We start from the raw sequence: 23,082 nt of genomic DNA, 5'->3' as shown, positions 1-23,082 counted from the left end.
TGACTTTAAATACTGAAGCAAAGCAAACAATATAGTTTGGCATTTTATTTTGTATATTAAGGGGAAGTGCATTTCACGGCGCTTCCACTCCTTTGCTGCTATGTGCTAGCTTGATGATGTGAGCAGAAGGAGGAGGAGAGGGGAGTTTCGCCAGGCTCGTTTTCCTCCTCTTATGGCAGCAGAGTGGCTGAAATGTACACTTTTGTGGCTGCTGTTGTGGCTTTGTGTGCGCGTGTCAGAGACCAAAAGCTCCCGGTAAGACCCCCGGCTCCCGTTGAGGCTAACGGCTAATGCTAGCCTATTAGCTCCTGTCAGCAGAGCCTGAAGATGAGGACAAGTGTGTTCAGACTTTGTTTTTGATTTTTCTCATAAATGGCTATTAACTTATCACTTGACAGATATGTATTATTTTTAAATATTTAACTAACGTACAGTAGTGTTTTATTTGCTGGCAATTTACAAAATTTTGAGCTAATCTTATTGCCAGCATGTGTTGTGCAACAGTCTGTTGTTTGCACTGTCACTTCGTTGAACTCATCAGTCTTTCAGTCAACTCTCACACCAATAACATATATATAAATGTTGATACCAATAAGTGGAGAATATTTAATTGAATATTATTAAACGGCAGCTGGTGACGCTGTAGCTAACACATACTCGTTGCATTTATATATTCAGGAAGCAAACACCTTTCGGCAACTTTTAGTCACAAGATCTGTCAAAGTGTGTCTGCAGATTGGTTTCTTCACCACATGATGGCGCTGTGAGTTTGCAGCTTCCCACACAAAACTGTTAACGTGCCAAATTTGCATTTGAAGTCTTGTAATAGTACTATTTTAATATGGCAACGTGTCTTTACACATAAAACATTTGAGCACAAGGTACAACCACCCTTTAAAGTTCTTCTTTCATTTTGTTGACATAGTACAAGTTTTTACAGATGGTTAGTTGTGTACTTTTAACTGACTTCACAACTATGGTCAGTGGATCACCTCTTAAAACACCCCCATGCCATTTTATTAAGAAGAAGCTTTAACATCATTGCACTGGCATTGTAAGATTATAGATCAAACATTATATAGAATACAGTTTCCTCTGAGCCACCCCCGAAGACCATCCCTATGTAGTAAATAAAAAGATAAGACTAAATAATAATCAAATTTAGTGAGAAACTAATGTAGCATAATACACACAGTAACCTTTTTAAAGGAAACTCCTTTTTAAAATAAGACACTTAAAAAAAAAAAAAGGTAGGAAGAAAAAACTAAATCACAGTCAAAACTGTTATAGGAAAGGCTCATGTTTAAAAGTCGTTATTTATCTTGTAAAATATCAGCTTTATATTCAACCAACCATTCTCGGGGTGGAAGTAAAGGAATTGTTCTATTTCTCGTCTAAATTAATGTGCAAAATCAAATGTGGGCAGCTTGTGCTTGATAATCGCATTTTCTTAAACCTGTTGGAGAGAAACGCATATTGTGGTATGTTTGTAAATTCTCAAGACATTTAAGAAACGGGTTGAGCAGCAGCAGCAGGCCAAATACAAATACAGAAGAAAAATCAGCCCAGCAGTTCTGCTCAGCTCGGGGGTTTTAGAAAACACATTCCTCCGTTTGTGATCTGATTTGACTGGTCAAAGCTGTGTGATGAAATCCACCCAAATCAAAGAGTCAACACAGGATTTATTTCCCCCCCCCAAAAAACATATCTAAAAACATATTTTCTTCCTGGAGCACCTCCCTGGGGACGGTGGGTGAGTTACTTTTAGAGTGGTGGGAATGTTTTTCCTCCCCACAGTGAATCAGTGAGTTACATTGAGGTCCTGCAGCGTTTGTTGACGTGGCGAGCTGTGGTTGACTCAACATTATTCATAGGAGTCATTTATTCTTTCCTAGAAAGTAAAATAAGAATGGAGCTACAATGAATTACTCTCTATATTTCATACTGAGTTGGTGTTTTAAAGTGGCCAAAACAAGTGCGGCTGTTCACCCTTGCAAACACTAAGAAGACACAGTGTCGTACACTCTCTTATTCACACCCGCAGGAAGATTTAGAGGTGCCGATAAGGCTGAGATTCATGTTTTTGGACTGTAGAAGGAACCTACAGCAGCCCCAGCAACTCCTACAGGGAGAACATGCAAACTCAACACAGACTTGAACCGGAGATATTCTAGCTATGAGGAGAAGGCACAAACCACTGCTCCACCAATGCACAACCCACAAATCAAGTAATAAAGATTGATGCTGTTCATAAAGTCGTCATGGTTCCCAGTTACCACAGTGTGCCAGCTTAGCTTTATTATCAACTGATTTCTGTGGGAAGCAATAGATTAGAAAATTCCAAAACGGTAACTTTATTTATGTGATTATTATTTGTTAAATTCATCAACAAAGTCCCTTAAGTCCATCAAAAAAAATGCATTTCAATTTGCATTGTCTTGGATCACTTTTAACGGAAAGTTTTATACTTTTTCTGGATTTTTGTAGTATCCTTCCATAAATCCAACTTTTGCTTTTGTGTTTGTTCAGTGCACTTGAAACAATTCCTCTTTTTTCTTTATCCTTTTTTTTTTTTTTTTAATATAATTTTTTTATTTTTTTTTAAGCATTTCTATGAACGATGACCTCCTGCTGCCGTACCCCCCCGGTCACAGACCCTCCCGCTCTCACCGCCACGTCCGAGAATGCCAGGCTATCATTCATGGAAACCGGACTTACGAGAGCTGGCCGTCCAGCGGCCACAGCGGGCAGCCGGTCGCAGAGTCAAAGTCGTTTGTGTCGGACGTGCGAGGAAGCTCCAGAATGGTTTACGGTCAGTCATGGTGTCTCTAATAAATGCTGCTTTTTTTTTTTTTTTCTTTCTTTTTTTTTTTTTACTCCCGTTTCTTTTAGGAAACATTATTTCTAAACTGGTCTAGGACTCACTATGACCAACTATGACACAAATCAGACTTATTCAATTAAAATGAGATACTCAAGTGGCATTTTACAATTACATGCTCAGCAATCAGAAATGTAAAGCAAGAAATATTAACTTTTATGTTCAATTAGCTGCTCTTTGATTAAAAAAAAGAAACCAAACAAACTCTGGAATAGTCTACTACTGAGTTGTAGTTTGAAAGGGACTTCCGAACTGCCAGTCGCCACTTCACTGAACATAACACATGGATGTTTTTGTCCTCAGTATGAAGTTGATGTGTTATATTTTTAGCATCATGCTTGTTTTGCCATGCTCAGTTAGATATGTAAAACTTTTTTGTACAGTATCCAAAGGTGGCTCTCCCCTCACATTTCAAAGCATTATGATACCAATTATTAAGTCTAATATAGACGATGCTAAATACATTTTTGTTTTTTATTGTGTAGTTAAAAAAAGGAGCATTTCAGAGTCGCTGCTCTAAAACGGGCACAAATAATATCTGGTTCTTGAAGGTGTTGCCTGTAAATATCTCCAGGCTTTACTTAAAGAAAAAAGTATTAATGAAGTGCGTACATGTTGAATCTGTCTGTCGCCCCTTAATTAATATGAGATTGATTTTCCTCTGGTTATTTATTTATATCCTGACCTCTGATGCACTTTGACCTCTCTGAGCTGAAAGAAGCCGTCGGGTTACCGACAATTAAAGCTCCATAATGAAAACTAAAAACACGATTATACTGTTTGTATGAGGCAATATTGTTTGCGTGTTTGACATTCCGTAGTTTGCTGAAAGGATGTTGTTGCTGCTGTAGGTCACATGACGGTGGTCCACGACCCGCTGAGGTCCGTGTCGGTGCTGGAGCCGGGAGGACCCGGCGGCTGTGGGGGGAATCGCACCGTTCCTGTGGCGGAGACGGCCGAAGCTGCGGGGTGCTTGTACGCCCAGAACGCCGGCTTTTTCAACACCAAGTCGGGCGAATGTCTGGGTAACCTGGTGAGCGACGGCACTGCGGTGCAAGACAGCGGCGGTGTGCAGAACGCCCAGTTTGGAATCAGGAGGGACGGCACTCTGGTGTTTGGGTAAGAGCTGTGACACTGGAGACCTCTGACGGCAGTTTTTATTGGACAAGTTGGACTGAAATCTGAAATCAAATTAATCTAATTGCTTTCTTGGGAATTAGTGTTGTATTGGTGAGCACTCCTGCCTCACAACATTCAGCAACATTAGCGCATGTGCACCTGATGGCAATCACTTAATCGTCATTCTGCCACCTCACCTCACTGCACTACTTTTTTTATGACAAGATACATCAACAGTGGACTTTTGTTTATTCTTACTTCTACTTTGTTGTGTTTATTTCTGGGAGCAATTTCTCCTCTTTTTGTTTTACTGATTCATTCTTGCTTTATTTGATCTTAAAATGGAGGAGAAACATAAAAATTTTTTTTTAAATAAATGATAAGCTACCCAAATTGTTTAAAATGCAGGACCAGGCAGACTCTGCTCCAGCTACGTCTCCTATCGCGATGCCTCCCATCACCCTGGCAAAACCTCTATACTTTTCATGAATGCGAGTTTACATGTTGACTCCAAATTCCTGGAAATACAAAAGACAAGCTGTAACAAGCTGAGAGATTGCAGCCTTCAGTTATTTTGATAAGCCACAGATTTTATCAAAAGTCTTTAAGCAGTCACAAACAGCATGTCATGTGACCACAGGTCATTTTTCAGCACGTCTCTTAACTTCTGACTTCACGCGCAGGAAAGACCAACCTTTCAGCAAAAAAAGAAAAAAAATCAAAAAATGAAGGCGACTCTAAATTCTTTGTATTTTGACACAAAAAGTATTTTTGATTAAAAATATTCACAAGTGTGAAATGTCCAAAACCATATGCATTTTACATGGTCATTCCCTGAGTAGAAATGGATAATCATGTGGCCTGGCTTTGACCCGCAGGCCATACGTTTGACACACTTTATATTATTCAGTGCTGTCGCCAGTGATGCACATTATAAATAAATAAATACCTATTTTTTCTTAAATCCACCGTCATTTAGTGATCACTCTCTGAGGGCAGAGGTAGATTTTATGATGCAGTGATTGCCAACACATTGTCACACACGTGCCTGCACTGTTTACCTATAAAGCACAAAAAAACATCTATTTAACTTGTTTGATAACCGAGGTTAAAGAATTCCAGGAATTCAAATTCACCGTGTTTGTCCTCCAGGTGAAACACAGAGAGACATTGGTGTTTAAATAGAAAAATAAACAATTTACTCTCCTGTTTGGCGGTTTACGTTTTCCTAGATGTGCCAAATAAGCAAATAACAAACCAGGATGTCATTTTAAAATGGAAGTGATTGCTTTATCCACGCAACGTTACCTTTCAGATATGTAGTTGTTGGGTTGTGCTTACTGCTTCTTTACACACAGATCAGATGTGTTTTCATTTTTGCCTCTATGATCTTTATCTCAGCCCACAACATTGGCGTTTCCTTATTGAGCCATGATCCAGTAGCTCCAGTCAAGTGAGAAAAATTTAGCAGCCTGGTTTTACACGTCAAACCAATTTATGCTTAACTGTCAAGATATGTGTGTTCTTATGGGATTTGTCAAAGATCAACACCTCCAATCATATGAAAACAGGGTGTTTGTTCGTACTGCATATTCCCACCAATGAAGCGACATGCTATACAGTCTTAGATCTCTTTTTTTTTTTATTTAAAATGGTCGACTTAGTTTAACAATCAATATTTGGTTAAACATTTCTAAAGTATTTATCCAGACAAGGGCTGCACAGTATTGCAAAACGTGTTATTGCTGTTGTGCGTTGCCATAATGATACGATTTGCAATGTCTCTATGCTTTGAGACTTGTTCCTCCAAATACCTGCTCTTTCTCTGGCCTGTAATCTATGCCAGCTGTGACAGTCTGTGTTTTTTTGGGCTTTGTTTGTTTTCTTAAAATGACTCTATGGGGTTTATGTCTCCTGGCATAAAAGGTTAAGAACAACTATAACAGTTGAAATTGTTAAAAGTGGCCTTAAAGAGAGAAAAACTCCTAAAATTGCAAAAACCATTACAATTGCTCAAATCAAGTGAATAGAAACAGAAATAGATTAAACTAAGATAGAAAGGGCTAAAATGCTCAAAACTAAGAGGAAAATTATCCAAAAGGTCTCAAAAAGTCAAACTCTTATCTAAAATCTAAAGGAGTCAAAATTGGTAATGTATGTAAAACATCTCAAATATTTTAAAAAGTTACTATCTAAAAAGGTGAAACCACTAAAAATGGGTAAATCACATGTCTGTCATTAAAGAACGTCATGAGTGTAACTTCATAAGCTGTGTTGTTTTCATTTGAAAGTTTAAATATGTTTTGCGGCTCAAGATTGTATTGTCAAATTGTATCACTGGATTTGTGACTTTAACTGAAGACATCTATTGGCTCTAATGTTGTGATCCAGTTTTTTGGCAGTGCTGATGTTTTGTTCTCTGCCTCGCCTCTGCTCTGCTCATGCAGGTATCTGTCACAGGAGGACGTTTTGGACCGGTCCAACCCGTTTGTCCAGTTGGTCAGTGGTGTGATATGGCTACTGAGGAACAGGACGGTTTACATCAGCCAGAGCCTGGAGGCCGAGTGTGATAAGACGCAGGAGACAGGTGCTCTCTTTCATCCACCGCCACGCCGCCGACTGCAGTTTCACCTTTGACCCGAGAAAAATTTAATGTTTTTATCTGTGACAACTGAGGACATTTTTACTTAGAAAATGAAATTCTGGTTTGTTTTGGAAGCTGTAAGATAAACGGTTAAACTAAAATGCAGATAAGCTTTACAGAGAGAATTTTTTTTCTTCTTCTAAGTATCCACAGATTAGGTAACCTACCAACGCTTCTTTTTCAAATACCTTCGCTTTTACCTGCTGGTTCACCTGATCTCAGCCCAGACTGCGAGGCTGCAGCAGGAGATCAGGTCAGCATAGCTGTAATTACATGTAATCACATCTCAGACGCTTCCCTCAGGTGTTTGCATAACACAAAAAAAAGTCTTCTGTGACCTGATTTAACCGCAAAAATACCCAGCCCTCCCCTGTTGGACTAAAGAGTTGATGTAAGTGAGAGCCAACCAAAGTTCAGATCAGGTTTCGACCTTAATATCTAATATAGATACTGTAAAAGTTTCTTCTGAACTGACTTGATGGGGTTGATCTCGGGACAGGGATATTTGACCTCATGATTAGGTTGGCACAGTATATGCAAGCAAAGTGTATTTATAGCCCTTCAGATACAAGCCTATTGAAAGTGCTTTACAAGATCTTGGAAAATACAACAAGATATAACATAAGTTATATTTTGAAAAAAAATCTGCTAACTCATATCGAATGTAATATCTGTTATTTACAGCATATTTAGCTGAATATCGAGCAAAGTTGTTTCCACCACTGTTGTGAAATATAGGCTGTTCAAAGATTTTAGACTTGTGATGTAATTTTTTAATTTTGGGAGTAAACCAGTGAAAAGAAAAACCCATGCAGTTGTAGGTAGAACATAGAAGAAAGGTCCTCAACATCCCCCTGGACTCAAACCGGGCGCATTGTCTCTATTGAATGTGAGAGCAGTTGCCCCCCCCACAGAGTCCCAATCTATGGATTTACATGAAGAGACAAAGAGATCTGATCCTGCTACGCATTAACCGTGCCTGGTTCTCCAAGATATTTTAAAACAAAAAGTTAAACTTCTTTCAAACACTGTGTTCATGTGTGGTGAAAAGAACAGAAGCTGATTCATCTCCTGCTAATCCTTTGTTTAATTGGTACTGAAGACACTGCAGATTCCCAATCCTTTTAAACTGCGTCGTGGGTGTATACAGTTACTCATCCTTTCACTGCCTGGCTGAATCTGATCACTAATCTGTCGCAGATTTGACGGGATGAATATTATCAGGCGGTTTCATAAAAAATTTGATGGGAAAGCTTAATAAAGAGTCTTTCATAGGTTTATCATTGCACGCTCTACGTTTGGTGGATTTAGAGATAACATCTTGCTTCATATGCTGTCTTGCGTGCATCTTGATCTGTTTTATACCGAGTCCAACAAACTCTTGGCTCTGCATGTAAAATGCTTGAAACGACTTAGTTTTGGCTTGTAAAATCTGCCTGAAAGGGGCCCTGGAATGGGCCGTTGTGTTGCTGCGGTCCAATTATTCAGCTTTACATCTTCTAGAAAGAACATTAACACATGAAGGAACAAACCGATCTATTCAGTCTGATGCAACCCGTTGTCTTAATAGTTGAGTCTTAATTAGGGTTGAGAAATTGCTTGTGGCCATACCTGCGTTTTGAACTTTGATGCAGCTGGCTATAGGTCATTAAAAAAGCTGCAATGGCCTGCATTATTCCAGTGATCGTTATTCCTCATTCTCCTGATGGCTGTTGCCCTGTTCCTAAAGTATTTATTAGTTAATGGATGTGCCGGTAAGCGAGGCAGAGCGAGCTTTGGATTAAAAATTTAACCGCTGTTACATAATGTGTAACACTGGTGTGTTTTCCATCTGCGCGACCACCTCTGTGGTTTGTGTACATATTGATTTGGTCTCACAAAAAGCATGAAAGTACGAGAAATATATTTGTCACAAAAGACAAAACTTTTAAACGACTGAGCTCGAGTTTATTCTACCAATGCTCAATGCACATTTCTATGAATGTAGCTTGTTTTGCATAATTGTATGTTGTAACAATTGATATAATATACATTTTCTGCTTCCAGGATTGACTTGTATTAATGAATAAGAAAGAATGAGGAAAAACCTATTTCTTGTTCTTCTTCAGGGTCCCTCCGGACGTTTGTGGATGTGGTGTCAGCCAGGACAGTTGTGGGCCACGACGCAGAGGGCAAGCTGATCCTGTTTCATATCGATGGACAGACTGGAGTCAGGGGGTAAGAAAAGATGGAAGCTCAAGCAGCTTTTACATCTCACTTCTCCTGTAAACATCCTGTCTGCAACAGTTATTGAAACATGGAGCGTTTTATAGAAGTAGCACTCAGGAAGTAGATAGTGATCCTCTTTGGTAATAAAGAATGCTGAGAGATGTGACATTATTATTAATTATTAAGATGATTTTATATATATATATATATAGATCCACTGTCACAGCATTTTGTTCCTCATTTTTTGAGAAGAAATACTGACAGAGAATTATCGGAGGTCAAAACTATTAATTAGTTTATTAAAACGGCCATTGATAGAACTGAATTCATTTTAAGTGTCTTGGAGACGAGTTGGAATTCTAAAATAAGCTTTAATCCAAAACCACTCAGGAAGTAGCTCGTGATCCTCTTTGGTAATAAAGACTTTTCATATTTATTTCCAATGAAAAAGATGCTGAAGATTATTCTTGGTTGTGGTGTCTAAATGCTTTTCATGTCATGGTTAATAATTGTTATGAAAATGTTTATTAGGTTAACACAGGGCAGAAAAACACAGAACACAGCGGAGGGAGGATGAACTCATTCTGCTGCAGAGAAGTGATAGAAGACTGTGTTTACAGACACTGGAGGACAATCTGTTAAAATGGAGTAAACAGGGGCGCGGTTAAAAAAAAAAAAAAAGAGGACAGTTTAATCCCTGAAAGGACTCTTTGACACGAGGTGACACTACCCCCCCCAATCTCTCAATTGTATTGATCTCGAGCTCCCTTTTCCCTCCCTGCAGTGACCCTTCAATGACACTAGAGATTAATGTGCTGTTCTTAATGATCTTTCTTTGTAAAAACACAACAGCTGATTTATATCTCCATTCCATAGCAGCCACCCAATAAAACATGTAAAAATCAGCTCGGGTGAAGCAATGACCTGCAGAAACTGACCTTCTATTCCCTTCAAATTGTTGTAATCACAGGTTACATTTATTTTCCCTGTTGTGGCTACATACAGCTCTTCTTTTTTAATAATTAACTTTAAGGAAACTCAAAAACAACAGAGGCAAAAGCAAACAGATCTCAACACGTGTGTTTATTTGTATTGAAATAAGTAATTTGAGATTGATAAGTTATTACAAGTTTAGAAATAAATTAAAGACTAATATTAATCCACTCAATGTGACAGTTTGAAAAAAAAAAAAGGCAAATCAACGACGGTTGATTAAACCACAAATAAAGAGCTTCCATCTAAAATACCCTGTAAAATATATAAATGCATGATATGTACTCGAATATTTTTGTTGAAATTTACATTTAAGGTACATTTCTTAGTTTTTTCATGTCATTTGTCACTTTTCACTGAGAAGCAAAGCACATATTCTTTGCTGTTTGGTGCATTGGATGAAAGTTTCGACCTTGACATAGGGTGTCCAGTGTAAAAACTGACCGGATCAACAATGCAAGTTGCAAAAAAAAAGTATTTTATCCACGTTCTACGTCATCTTTTAACCGTCTTCCCTTTGGCACGGCCTGTTGGTGTGTCTGTTTGAGACGCCTGGCACAAGCAGCTCTGTGTAAGTGATCCAGGACAATTTATCCTTTGCGACCCATAGAGGTTACCCTATCTAACTGATCTGAGCTCAGTGATACTGATACATGCAAACAAAAGCTGCACCAACATATCAATTGTTTGATTTCCATTGACACTCACTGTCTCAACGCAAAGTCACACAATCCTCAGCACAAAGCCGTCCTTCTCTTCTTCTGCCATCAGTCTCTTGTGTCTTTGCACTCGCGTCCTCCACATTTATTTTGAACAATTCTGCAAACAAAATCCCAATAAATCTAGTCCAATGAGTTACATTTCTCTGCAAGTCAATGTAATGAGACAAGCAGGAGTTTCATTTGTCATACCATTGTTTGCATTCTGATACGACTATCTTGCTTTGTTTCATGGAGAAAAACAGAAGATCACTTTTTAAGTATTTTTTTGTGATTGCAATCTGAATTGTTTCTCAATATAAACTAGAGATTACCAAAAAATACTTTCTCAGCTTTAAAAAGCCTTCTATTCCCTTTGAGATGGCAAGTAAAAAAAAAAAAAAAATGTTTTGACCTCATCCAACATCATTTATATATGACATCCACTATGTTTAAAGAAAAAAAAAACCAATCTATATATATATATGTGTGTGTGTGTTCGTACATATTTTTTAAATCATGATTGTCTTCAGCTTTCTTTTCTGATTGCTTTATTCCGGTTGGCAGTATGACTCTGTGGGAGGTGGCTGAATACCTGAAGAGTTATGGAGTGGTCAATGCCATTAATCTGGACGGAGGCGGATCTTCCACCTACGTGGTCAACGGCTCATTGGCCAGCTACCCCTCGGATCATTGGTGAGTCATTAAGTCTGACACCTGAGGCTACACTTAAATAGTCTTACAACGGCCAGTATTGTATTACCTGCCAATATTTTAGCTACTGTATTTCTAATGTAATAACATGACAACTATGCAATGCTTTTTGTTGTGTTTGTGATAAATAATTGGAACTGCACTGCTCCTTATTCCTTCTTTGCTGTCCGTACTTCACGCTGCCCTCCCAGTGAATCCGACAGCAGGTGGCGCTGCCATCGAAACGTGTCCACCATCCTGTGTGTTCACCACCGCCACTGCCAGCCGGCAAACTGCAGTGGAAATGGTGACTGTGTGGACGGACGCTGCCGCTGTCGGGAAGGCTGGCGGGGCGCCGCCTGTGACTCCCTGGTGTGTCGGCCGCCCGCCTGCGGCCCCCACGGTGTCTGCACTGCAGGTGAGGCTGGAGGCGGAGCTCGGCGACACCAGGCCATGAACAAAGAAAGCAGTTACCAATGATGTTACAGGATAGATTTGCTTGTGCGATCAGCAGACACAATATTGGCTCCACCTTGCTCTTACTTGGTTGAACTCCCCCTTGCATACATTCAACAACGTGCTTTAAAAGTTCATTTGGCTCAATATTGACATGATGCAAATCTCCCATTCCACACCTGAAGGTGTTTAGTTGGATTGAGATCTGGTGACTGGAGGTCACATAAGTTCAGTGAACTCTTGGTCATGATCAAAGACACCAATTTGAGTGTGGTGTGTCATCCAACTGATCATGATTAACAACAATAGCAGAGTTCAACCAAGTAGGTGGGGCAGCTGCCATTGAGTTTCTAGAGAAGGTAATCTTCCAAGGCTGCTGGTTTGATCTCGCCCTGTTGATATGTTGTATTGTTTTTGGCACACTGAGCTTCATACTTCTCCCAATGATGTCGAGCATCTTGCTCGCCATGAGAGTGTGAGTGTGTGACTGTGGGTAATGAAATCTACTGTCGCCATAAATCTTTCACGTCTTTGGATCATGAGAAGAAGCCGAATTACCAGGAGAAATCTAGCCAACAAACAAAACAACAACAAAAACATGCGAACTTCTTGCATAAAGGCCTCGAGCCAGCTGTCAACAGAGAGGTTGTCAAGCTAAGAAGGGAAAGATTAAACAACTGTACCACCATGCAGCGCTCATCCGTCCATTCAATTTCTATATACCAGCTTAATGCTACTAACCAGGAAGTGTCCTGAAATGGACTGAAATAACCCAACTTGGTGTACACCCTGGACAGATTGTCAGTTTCATCTACTAAGGAAGCAATAATATATCAACGCACTATTTCACTACCAGCAGCAGAAGCCCGGTCTTATTGTCAGTACGAGGTCGGACATACCCATGCTCTCGTGTTGCTTATGCTTTTTTTTTTTGCAAACCAAATTTGCAACACGTAACAAGACTCATTCCACCAGGCAACATGTTCTCAATATGCTGCTGTTCAGTTTTGTTCATTCCTTGTATTGCAGCTTGATTTTAGCCTACTGTTCTCAGCCAACATCAGTGGAATCAAGTTGGCTCATCTAGTGCCATGTTCAGCTTTTAGCATACCTTGATTGTAATCGGTGCTTATTTGTGTTGCTGCTGCCGTATCTTTAACCAGTGAAGTCACTTTGGTCAGACCTCTGGCAAAAGCAAAGTATTTTCAGTCTGTCACTACTGTTTACTAGTTTTCTCCTCTTTTTAAAACATTTCTGCAAAACCTAAAAGATACACCGAACACTCAGACAATTTTTAATTCAATGTCAGTTTTCTGCCACATGCTGTAGCATCATGTTGTTTATTCACAAAGATTGTCACAATTAATTTCTATAACTTGAATTAAACTAACCCTAAATATTAATAAGGTTGATGACTCTCATTTTAGAATAGTGAAGAGCTTCTATAATCTTAAGGAAATGCACAAAGGTAAAGTTGTTTTGACAAATATAGACGGCATTATATACACATGCTTATTTTGTATTTTCTTAATCTCGTTGATTAAACGGATTACAATATTGTTCACAATGATTACTAAATATCTCTCCAGTTGAGTCTCTCAGTAAAAAAAAAACAACAACATAGTTTTGATCGGCTTATTTGAACACAAACCTGAACTCATTTGTGTTTAGTACAAGCCCAGGGCATAAGAAAACCAAGTTTTGACAACTTGGAAAAAAATGTGTTTGTCCCAACTAACAAAAAACTGAAAACATCGTGCTGTTTGTTATCAAAAGCATCTAAAAGTGGTGTTTAAAAAAATTATCAAAGTATATTTCAATATCATACTTAATAGTAGGCTAGTGTAATTATAGTATACTATGTACCAGCGTGTAGTGGAGCTTACAGGGCTTCTACTGTGTTGCAGGTGGCTGTGTCTGTGATGCTGGATGGAGAGGAAAGAATTGTAGCCAAGGTACTTGCATCTCTCTCTCTCTCTCTCTCACACACACACACACACACACACACACACACACACACACACACACACACACACACACACACACACACACACACACACACACACACACACACACACACACACACACACACACACACACACACACACACACACACACACACACACACACACACACACACACACACACACACACACACACACACACACACACAGAAGGTGTCAGAAATGCGACCCCTTGCAGGCTGTAATTGCCCTCGAGATTCAAATTCAGCCCTGATGACCAGAAAAGATAGAAGTAACTGAAATAGCAAATGTTTATAGTTTAACTGAAAATGCTTATATGTTTTGTTTGTGCACTGAGGGGTTGCACTCTTTCCATATGAGTAGTGATCAAAACGTATGTAATGCAGATGGCAACAATATTCCTCATGGAGGGATGAGATATGAAGCAGAGAAAGTTAGTTACCGAACTGGTGGCAGAAGAACGCATTCCATGAAGTTGACTTTGTGAAAAAAAATATATGCGAAATGCTGCAGAGAAGTGTAAGTATAAACTGCCTTTGTAATTTTTAACTGCCTCACAAAAAGAGGTTTTGCACTGGGTTTTTAGGTTAAAGTGAAAGTGTCTTCTGTTACTGAGCTAACCAGGCTTATAGTATCTCTCTCCTCTCCGAGTCTAAAACCATAATCAGTTCCAAGAAAGAGAACATGTGTACATAACTTGTCTTAAGTCTGCTTGTTGTTTGTAAATGTTGTTTTAAATGTCAACTCATAAATCAGTCATTTTCAATTAAAATGTGTTTGCTATTGTGGAGAGCTCTTGGCTCTTGCGGCCGTACTTCACAGTACTAAAAGGTCATGTACAGTGTGGCGCCAGTCAAAGTCAACATGTTTGCACACAGCTTCGCCTCCATCAACCGTTGACACTCCTCAGCTGTTATCTCAACACAGTAGAGGTGGAGTGATACAAGCCACAGACTCTGCTGGCTTTCAGTGTCAAATGTAACATCCTTTTTAATACGAACTTAAATGGCAGAATGACCTTCTGCTTTGCTAAACAACAGCATCACGGTGTGCCTGTGAGAAAAATACCAGAAAAAGAAAGCAAATGAGACGCTTGACAGAAGGCTTTGCAATATTTGTGGGTTAGATATGTACATTTTATCTTTTGGTCTCATTTGGTGGAATCTTAAATATCACTCAGTCTTAGTTTAGTACATGTGAATGAAGCAATGAAATGCATATATTTTACCCTTAAAGACGAGTTTATATTTAAAGCTGTGCTTTGCATAATCAGAATTCAATATTGATTTGATCTCTGAGTTTTGTCATAATGTCTGAATCTGTATCTGCTTATATGATTATACCCATTTTAGCTCCTTTCTTCTCTTCAGGATTCAAAGTAGGCTGTTAGCCTGGTTTATTTTACTAACCGATAAATAAAAACGCACCATTACAGGGGAAAAGCTCTCACTCAAATATACAATGTTTTAACCAATGTAAAGGGATGCATTTTTGTTTTTTGGTTGCTTAACAATGCAACTTACTTCTACTTGAGCTTAGTTTGACACATCTAAATGCGTTTTCTCTTGCAGAGTGCCTTCCAGGTGTTTACGGCGACGGCTGCAATCAGACGTGTTCCTGCATTAACGGCGGCTCCTGCAACCACGTCTCCGGACACTGCACCTGCCCGCCTGGTTTCAGAGGAGGCGCCTGTGAACAAGGTAGAAATGTATTCATTTGGAATAGGTTGAAGAAGGTTTCGTGGTCTTTCTGACGCAACCGGTCGAGTCGAGCCCAGAGGTCAGCTCAGTTCAGGAACCACAGAAAAGATTATAAGTCTCTCGGTTTCCTGAGAGCAGAGTCCCCAGACGAGACGGGAAGTTACAGACGGCATGAATGTCTGTGGTTCTTTGTCTGACCAGCTTTAATATTCAGTCTTATTCATTAACCCAGAGGTTGCTGTGAACTGTTGATGCAATGTTGGTTGATAATGTCTGTTTAACCCATTTTTCATTGTCAGTAACCACTGTGAAATCTGTAAAAAGCACGGTTGCTATTGCCAGTTACGGCTATGTCGTTATGGGAAAATACAGGTTAAATAAATAAAAACTTGGGGAAAAAACAAGTCAACCCACACTGTAATTGATGTTTACTCAGTTGATGCATAGTTTTGCTTCTATGACAGTAAAGTGGTTGTCATAAACATCAGTGTTATTTGCACTGCAACATCTGTAGAAACCGAAAAAGACCACAACGAGTGCACATTTACAAATCAATAGAAGCAATTTACCAAGAGAATATAACATTTTGAATCCAGGCCTGTTTCTATTGTGTGAGGTCATTGGTGGCTATTGGTGTGTGCGTGTGCAAGGTTGTCTGTCTTTGACCTCCCCAGAATGCACCCTGCCTTCCCTGACAGTTCTCTGAGGGGATGGATGGATTAAATCACTCTCCTCCCATTAGCTTTAGCTAAATCTTGCAACCCTGCATTAGTCTAGGTCACGTCCATTAATTTTTTATTTTTAAATCACTTTTCTCTTTCTGACAGTGTGTCCTTTGGGTTTCTTTGGTCCGTCCTGCGCTCTGGAGTGTCACTGCGATGACATGTGTCCCTGTGACCCACAGACAGGAAGCTGCAACGCCACACTACGAGGAGAGGCTAACAACACCTTACACAGAGGTACAGTCTCACGCGTAGTGTTCCGCGGTAACAATATGCATTATTGACTTCATCCACTCACCTGCAGGTTTTTCAGATAAATTGATCAACAAGTCTGTAGATTGTCAACCTTCAGTTTCTTTGCTCATTCCCACTTACCAAGATGCATGTTGTGCATTCCAATAAATCTGTTCTGTAGTTTTGTTGAGGCCTCCCATTCGGTCTCATTGTTCAAAGATGTATTAACTATTGTTATCACAGGTAGTTTTCAAGCACATTTAAACCCAGTATAATTTTTAAATTAATCCCATTTAGTTTATTACTGAATTTATTTAAATGTATTTATCATTAAGAATATAAACTGCAACAAAAAATAAATGAATCTGTACATCAGAAATATACATTGATGCAGCACAATTCCAGGAAACATCCCTGATAACATATTTGCTGTTACTCTAAACTTTTCCACTCTGTTTCTAAAACATATTCTGGTAAAATCATCATGAATTTTGCTGATGGACAATACTTACTATTTTATATTACCATATGTAGTGCATATTGGATTCATACATGTCAATTTAAAAGTGTTTTTCCAAAGAAGCTTTCTCAACCTGGTCTGTCCATCTATTACACTGCCCCCCCACCCCAGGGACCCATGGCCCATTTAATATCTATTGTTTCAGGGTGAAAGCTTTATATTGTGAATAAATTGGCTTTACCGTGTGCTACTTAAACTTATTTCCTGTTTTGGTTGTTCTCGTTTTCAGATGGTTCTCTTTTTTTTCCGTAACTACACCAAACTGATATTAAACCAAACTTCCAGTGCACAATAGGTTTGGTTTTTTTTTCTGAAACAGTTACTGCTAATACACACAATCACACAACATGTTAAACCCTTTTATCGCCACTGAGAAGCTTTGGCTATTTCAAATAATCCCAGCTCACCTCTGCAGATTCCCCAGTGTGACATGAATTTGTGCCATCAGCTTCTCAATAAGTTTCAAACATATTTAAGAACTGTCAGATACTGACAGTTGGTGTTGTCTTGGCAGAAAAGAACAGAAGCTCTCACTTCACATTTTTTAATCATTCTACAGCCAGAAAATTTTAATGAATGACCCACATGGGAATGTCCCCACTGTGCTGCCCAGGCTGAGGAAAACACAGGTTTGATCTGAAGTGAGAGAGAATTAGCAACATAATCTGACGAGATGATAATGATTCATGTCAATGCATTGATCTGCTCTTTTTATGTTTGTATCAGTCAGCTGCTGCTATGTAACCAACCCATCTGCATTTATTATCGATCCACGCACTCTCTGCCCTCTCGTCCGTCTATGAAAACACAGTCAATGAAACTCCCAACACTGTGTCGACGAATGGAGACATTTGATATGCGTGACACTCATTGTGTTTATCAGATTCAACTTTGTTTGAGAGTGTGTGAGCTGACACTTGGCAAACAAGTTGAATATTTGCATAGAGCCGAAGTTGGAACGACTCTCTGTCTGTTGCTGTTTGTCCACACAGAGCAGGCGTGGCGTGCCTGTAAACGTCCCTCCACCTGCAGAACAATTAGCAAAAACGTAGTGACTGTAACAGACACCGTGTTAGTGTTTCTGTTATTTAATCATATGTCACTTCCCTCTACACACCCTGTCGACTCTGATATAACTGATATAACATCCAGCAATGGCGCCATTCGTGAAGTTTACACAGTTTTTGGTTGAAACTCTACAGTGGTAGTTGTCAATGTTTGTTGGGTTTTTTTTCCTCTCACAGCAGTTATGTAAACTATATCAAGATGTTTTGTGGCCACTGAACAATAATTAAATACTGTATCATAATTAAAAGTGAAGTTTCCAGGTATACATTCATGAAGCTTCTTTCATTGTTACTTTCACTCTGCTCGGTCCCTTAAATTGTGTATCAAAGTAGTAAAATGTAAATATCAATAGTTTTCAGATAATCATTGTTGTGTTTAAAGAGCCTCAAATATGCGGTAACAGCCATTGTTAATAATAATAATAGTAACAGTAACTTGAGTCAATGGCGCTATGAAGCATTTGATTGAAGTACAAAGTAATCTTGAACAAGAAGCTTGTTTGTGTTTGTGTTTATCTCAACTATTGTCTCCAGAGACATTGTGGGTTAACCAGATCGATGTGGTTCTGTCATGAGCGGACATGTCTGAGGGTTATTTGTCCTTCACCGATGTCTTGGTCTTTCTTCCTCTCTCCTCTTCAGCTGGACACTGTCTGGCGACACAAATGTTTACATCTTGGAAACAAGAGGAAGAATCTCACAGAGAGCAGCCTTATCTGACAGAGTGAGTATCCAGGGTCAGAGAGCCCAGTCCCACCCCCCACCTCTGACCTCTGACCTCTGCGGTTCATCCTAAATTTAAACTACAGCTGGTCTTTCTCTCTGGCTGGTTAGGCGTACATTATTTAAGCGTCATCTTTTCTGCTTGTGTGGCTTCGTTTTTCTCATTTGTTGAGATGGCGAAGCTTGGTTAAATAAATTAGTCAGATGCCGAGAAAACACCAACATCAGTGTTACATTTCACTATCTATCATTGTATCAATGACATCTCAACACAACAGTTCTGAATCAGAAGTGAAGATCCGATCCCAGTGATGAAATTAAATAAGCAATTCTGTGGCAGTCCATGATCTGCAATTGTCTCTTTTTGTTTCAGACTTTCTTTTTACATGTAAACAAGGCTGACACTCGGAGGATGGGGTGCATTCATTAGCCTCCTTACCTTTCACATGCAAGTTAGGGATTGTGAGTTGTTGCTATGGCGTCTGGTAAATGCTTTGTGACTGGGTACTCTGGTCCCAGAGAAAGAGAAAGGAAGTTTTTTTTTCTTTTTTCACTTGTCAGTTTTAACTCCTGCGTGACCAAAAATTGGACAGATTCCAGCCCTGAGCTGGATATACAGTCTGTCGGAGCTGTTAGCGAGCTGAACAGGGTTAAAATCCCCCTTCCCCCAAAACCTCTGTGTCCACAACAACCTGCCATCAGATTAGAGGGTGGGGGGAAGTTACTCACACAGTACTTGTTCATCTGTGTCAATATGATGAAGTTACAGAACTCGAGAAGAGCCAGAAAAGAAGCTGTGAATGTTTTCATACATGCCACCTTTTTAATGTACAACGGCTTTAATACAATGAAAATTTGAAAAAGAAAAAACCTCTGTAAAGTCAGTAAATCTTGGTACATGTAACAAAGAAATCCAATCACATTACCGTGGTGTTTTTATACTTGAGATGCAATGTAGGAAACCACCACAAAAAACAAGTGAAGACAGAATAAAAGCCCCACTTATGAGCTCATCAATCACTGTGAACGTTGCAGCCACAGATGCCCCGTATTGAATTTTTTTCCCCCCCCAAGTATTCAGTATGTCGATATTTGGCATTTTCAAACTAGACTGATATATGAAGCAATTAGTTTTTTCCACCTAATTGCAGTCAACATCCATATTTCTTCTGTTGTGGAATGAACAATATTACTGTGCCTATAAATAATCGGTGTCGCACAAAACAATGATCAGACCAAATAAAATCTGACAATTTATTACACTAATGAAAACATTGATAACTTTTGAAATATGAATATCGAGTTAATTAAAATAAAAGTGTATCCTTTTAAAATTTTGAAAAAGCAATTTGAGCAGTTTTATGTAAAATCATTCTTGTTCAGTAGTCACTCTCTTGAACTACCTTTAAATTGACTTTTATTTTGTAAACACTGAATATTGTCCTTTATTTTAGTGCAGAAAGGGACGAACACATTAAGTAGAAGTTTACTGAGAAATTTGTGCAGTTTCAGCATCGTGCCATTTCTAACTGTCCTTCCTGGAGCAAAACACAGTAAAAATGTCACATAAGTGCTTTTATTTGTGAGCATTTTGTTGCCTTCAGGCATGTTTTTACAAACTCATCCTCACAGCGTGGCCTTGATGCTGATGATGCTTCACAAAGAATCGCTGAGTATCGATTGATCAGTTCGGGTCTGTTTATCCTTCGAAAACACTGATTGCTTTACACTTAACAAAGTCATCTTGCAGGTCAGATTGAAACCCCAGTAGGCTCCTTTTGGCCCCTGTGGTGTTTGTTTGACCCTCCTGATGTTGCTTGACAAGCACATGGATATGCGTGTAACTATAGAGGAGGCAGGGCGTGCCAATGGTTGCAGTGACGTCGAATAGAAGCAATCGAAAAACAAAAAAAGATGCAACATTCTCTTGTTAAATCTTTAAAATTGATCTCACTGAAAAGAAGCGTGCTCGTATGATGAGACAACACTGACATCAGTTACTGTCTTGATAACTTTTTCAAAAATGTCTTTATATTCAACCTCTTGCAGATCTTAAAAGGCCTTTTAAGAGAGTCATAACACACACACACATTTTGTGACTGTGTGACATAATAAACATGTGAATGATCTTTCTTGGGTTCCTAATACTATATCATAATGTAAATAATTAGAGTGTCATTAACTGTTTAGTTGTTTTCTCTACATTTGTTTCTAAGTGGGAGTGATGTTAAGTGTTTAATGATGGGTTGAAATTCACTAATATATTAATCTATGTAATCTGTGAATGCATCTATATTTATTTCTCTTGAAACTGTATTCAGTATTAATGCCTCTAGCGTCATTGTTGCATGTCCCAACATTTTCATTTTGCCGTGATCCTGATCTCCCTCCCTCTCCCTCTCCCTCTCTCTCTCTCTCTCTCTCTCCTCAGGCGAACATGGCTCGCAGTCACTCTCACCCTGGCTTTTCTTCTCTTCTCCAGTCTGACGATTCACCTGGTTCAGGCGTACCGCCACTCTGTGTTTCCGGGCTTCCCCGAGCGGCAGGATTACTCCTACGTCCCTCTGATGGACATCAACGGGGCCGCCTCACGCTCCCGGACGGGCGCTGGGAAGTCCGGGAGCGCGGGGTTCGAACTGGACGACTCGGACTCTCAGGATGAAATCTGGTCTCCGTCTCAGTCGGAGCAGCCGAGAAGCCCGAGGACAGTGAGTGAGGACAGTGTTTACACACAAAGACTCAACTGAAGCTCACTCATCTCCGTTTATGCGGGGCTTTAATTCTGACGGAATTCCCAGTCGTGCTAAAATGAAGCAGTTTCGTTGCGTTTGTCATAATTTATATCAAATTGCACGGCAGCTGTTTGCAGAGAAACCCTTCATTTTATGGCTGTAAGACCAAAATGTTTGAATTTGACAAAGAGTGGGGAAAGCCTTATCTTATAAATGAAAACAGCATTGAATCTGAAGATTATTTAATGTTCTGGGATATTTATACAAATAAGCAGCTTATGAAAAGGACACACAAATGGAATGGAATAGTCGTATTTTTTATATACGACTGCAGTAACTTTGATACTTGTGATTGGGGGGGTTTTTTCAGAGATGTTTTGGGTGTTTTGACAAATTAACATTTCTGTCGCAAGCGTTTAATCTTTTGTGTTAAAATGATGATTTTAGCAAAAGCTATAGAAAAACTGCAGTGCCACTTCCCCATCAAATCATTGAGGTTTTCTCCAAACTCATTGGGTGGGCATCAAATCATAGATATACCAGACAAACGATTGTGTGCCATGCACAATCAACGAAAGTGTCTTTCTATTTTTTGAGTTAATCTTCAGAGATTAACAGAGATTGAAATCAGCATTCAGTTTAAACAGTATGAACATTATCATCACAGTCTGAGTTTTTATCTCGGGTTTCTGCACCGAGCTGAATGTGAAGTGAACAAGGGGTGAATGTCCACATTATCTTTCAAAATGTTTAATTAGCCGAATAGCACAATTGTCTCAAACGACCAATATCATATAATTCATGAAGATAATGAAATGCATGAAAGAAGGGTGTTATTTCTCTTTTTTTTGTTTTTAACTGAGCGAGTTTCTATTCACCTGTTCTTTTATGTAATTGTTTTGATTACAGCTCGTCACAGGAACTCGTCCAGATTTCTGTGCTGTGGTTTTTTTTATGCTGGGATTTGTCTTTGTAGGGAACAGTTCTAATCTTTGTCCACAATAGTGCCACGGGACTGCAGTTGGGAAAATGCTCTTCTTTTCTGTGTTAAATGGGGGGACACAAAGTGAGCTTTTTGCAATCTTTGTCATGTTGAATAATGAAGCGATTTCCACGTGAACATGGTAGCTCACTGATGTTGAATGTTCAGAGAATGTTAACATATGATTGCACTTCTCTGCTTGAAACGAGGAGTTTGACTTGAAAATGTCAAAGGATCTCAAAACGTGGATCTTTATTTCTCCTACTGGACCACAGCTTTGGATTTTGGATGTTCACTGCCAATCCCATGGATTTCTCCCCAGCAGGTCTTCATCACACGTACAAACATCCGAGGTGTTCACTTAAAACCTTCAATCTTTAACATTCATGTGACAATAAACTCCAATGTTGTCATATTTTGGATTAAATGTGTCTGGGGGTTGTTTTACATACGTCACTTACAATATCAACATGTGCCACGATTTTCTTTTTCTTTTTTTTTTTTTTTAGAAACACTCTATTGTCTTTTGTCTGTTTTATTTTCACGCATCAGCAAACAGTTACCATAAATGTGATTCAGCAGCTTGTTTGTTTTCAGAGACAAGCAGGTCAGCTGAGGCTGAGGTTTTACCTGCAGGTCACTGCACCTTTTTGGGGGAATTTTAGCATCAGGCAGGGCATTGACTCGACCTCTGATCTTGTTCATGAGCTGCAGACTAGCCACCA

At 39.3% G+C, this 23,082-nt stretch overlaps 1 protein-coding gene across 1 annotated transcript; it reads left to right on the top strand.

Annotated features, from left to right (window-relative positions):
• The first annotated feature begins 123 nt into the window (after positions 1-123).
• Positions 124-22,723, top strand: nagpa (N-acetylglucosamine-1-phosphodiester alpha-N-acetylglucosaminidase). The gene is made up of 12 exons (XM_080500809.1): positions 124-255; positions 2,607-2,812; positions 3,733-4,000; positions 6,448-6,587; positions 8,753-8,861; positions 11,111-11,239; positions 11,449-11,654; positions 13,600-13,647; positions 15,249-15,377; positions 16,205-16,336; positions 18,563-18,644; positions 21,075-22,723. The coding sequence occupies exons 1-12, from the start codon at positions 173-175 to the stop codon at positions 21,388-21,390; spliced, it is 1,848 nt and encodes a 615-aa protein (XP_080356935.1). The 5' UTR covers positions 124-172; the 3' UTR covers positions 21,391-22,723.
• Positions 22,724-23,082: the final 359 nt, after the last annotated feature.

This window comes from Blennius ocellaris (assembly GCF_963422515.1).
Source record: "Blennius ocellaris genome assembly, chromosome: 8".
In the NCBI taxonomy this organism is placed as follows: Eukaryota; Metazoa; Chordata; class Actinopteri; order Blenniiformes; family Blenniidae; genus Blennius; species Blennius ocellaris.
Note: the sequence above shows the minus strand (reverse complement) of the source record. Positions and strands in the feature narration are given on the sequence as shown.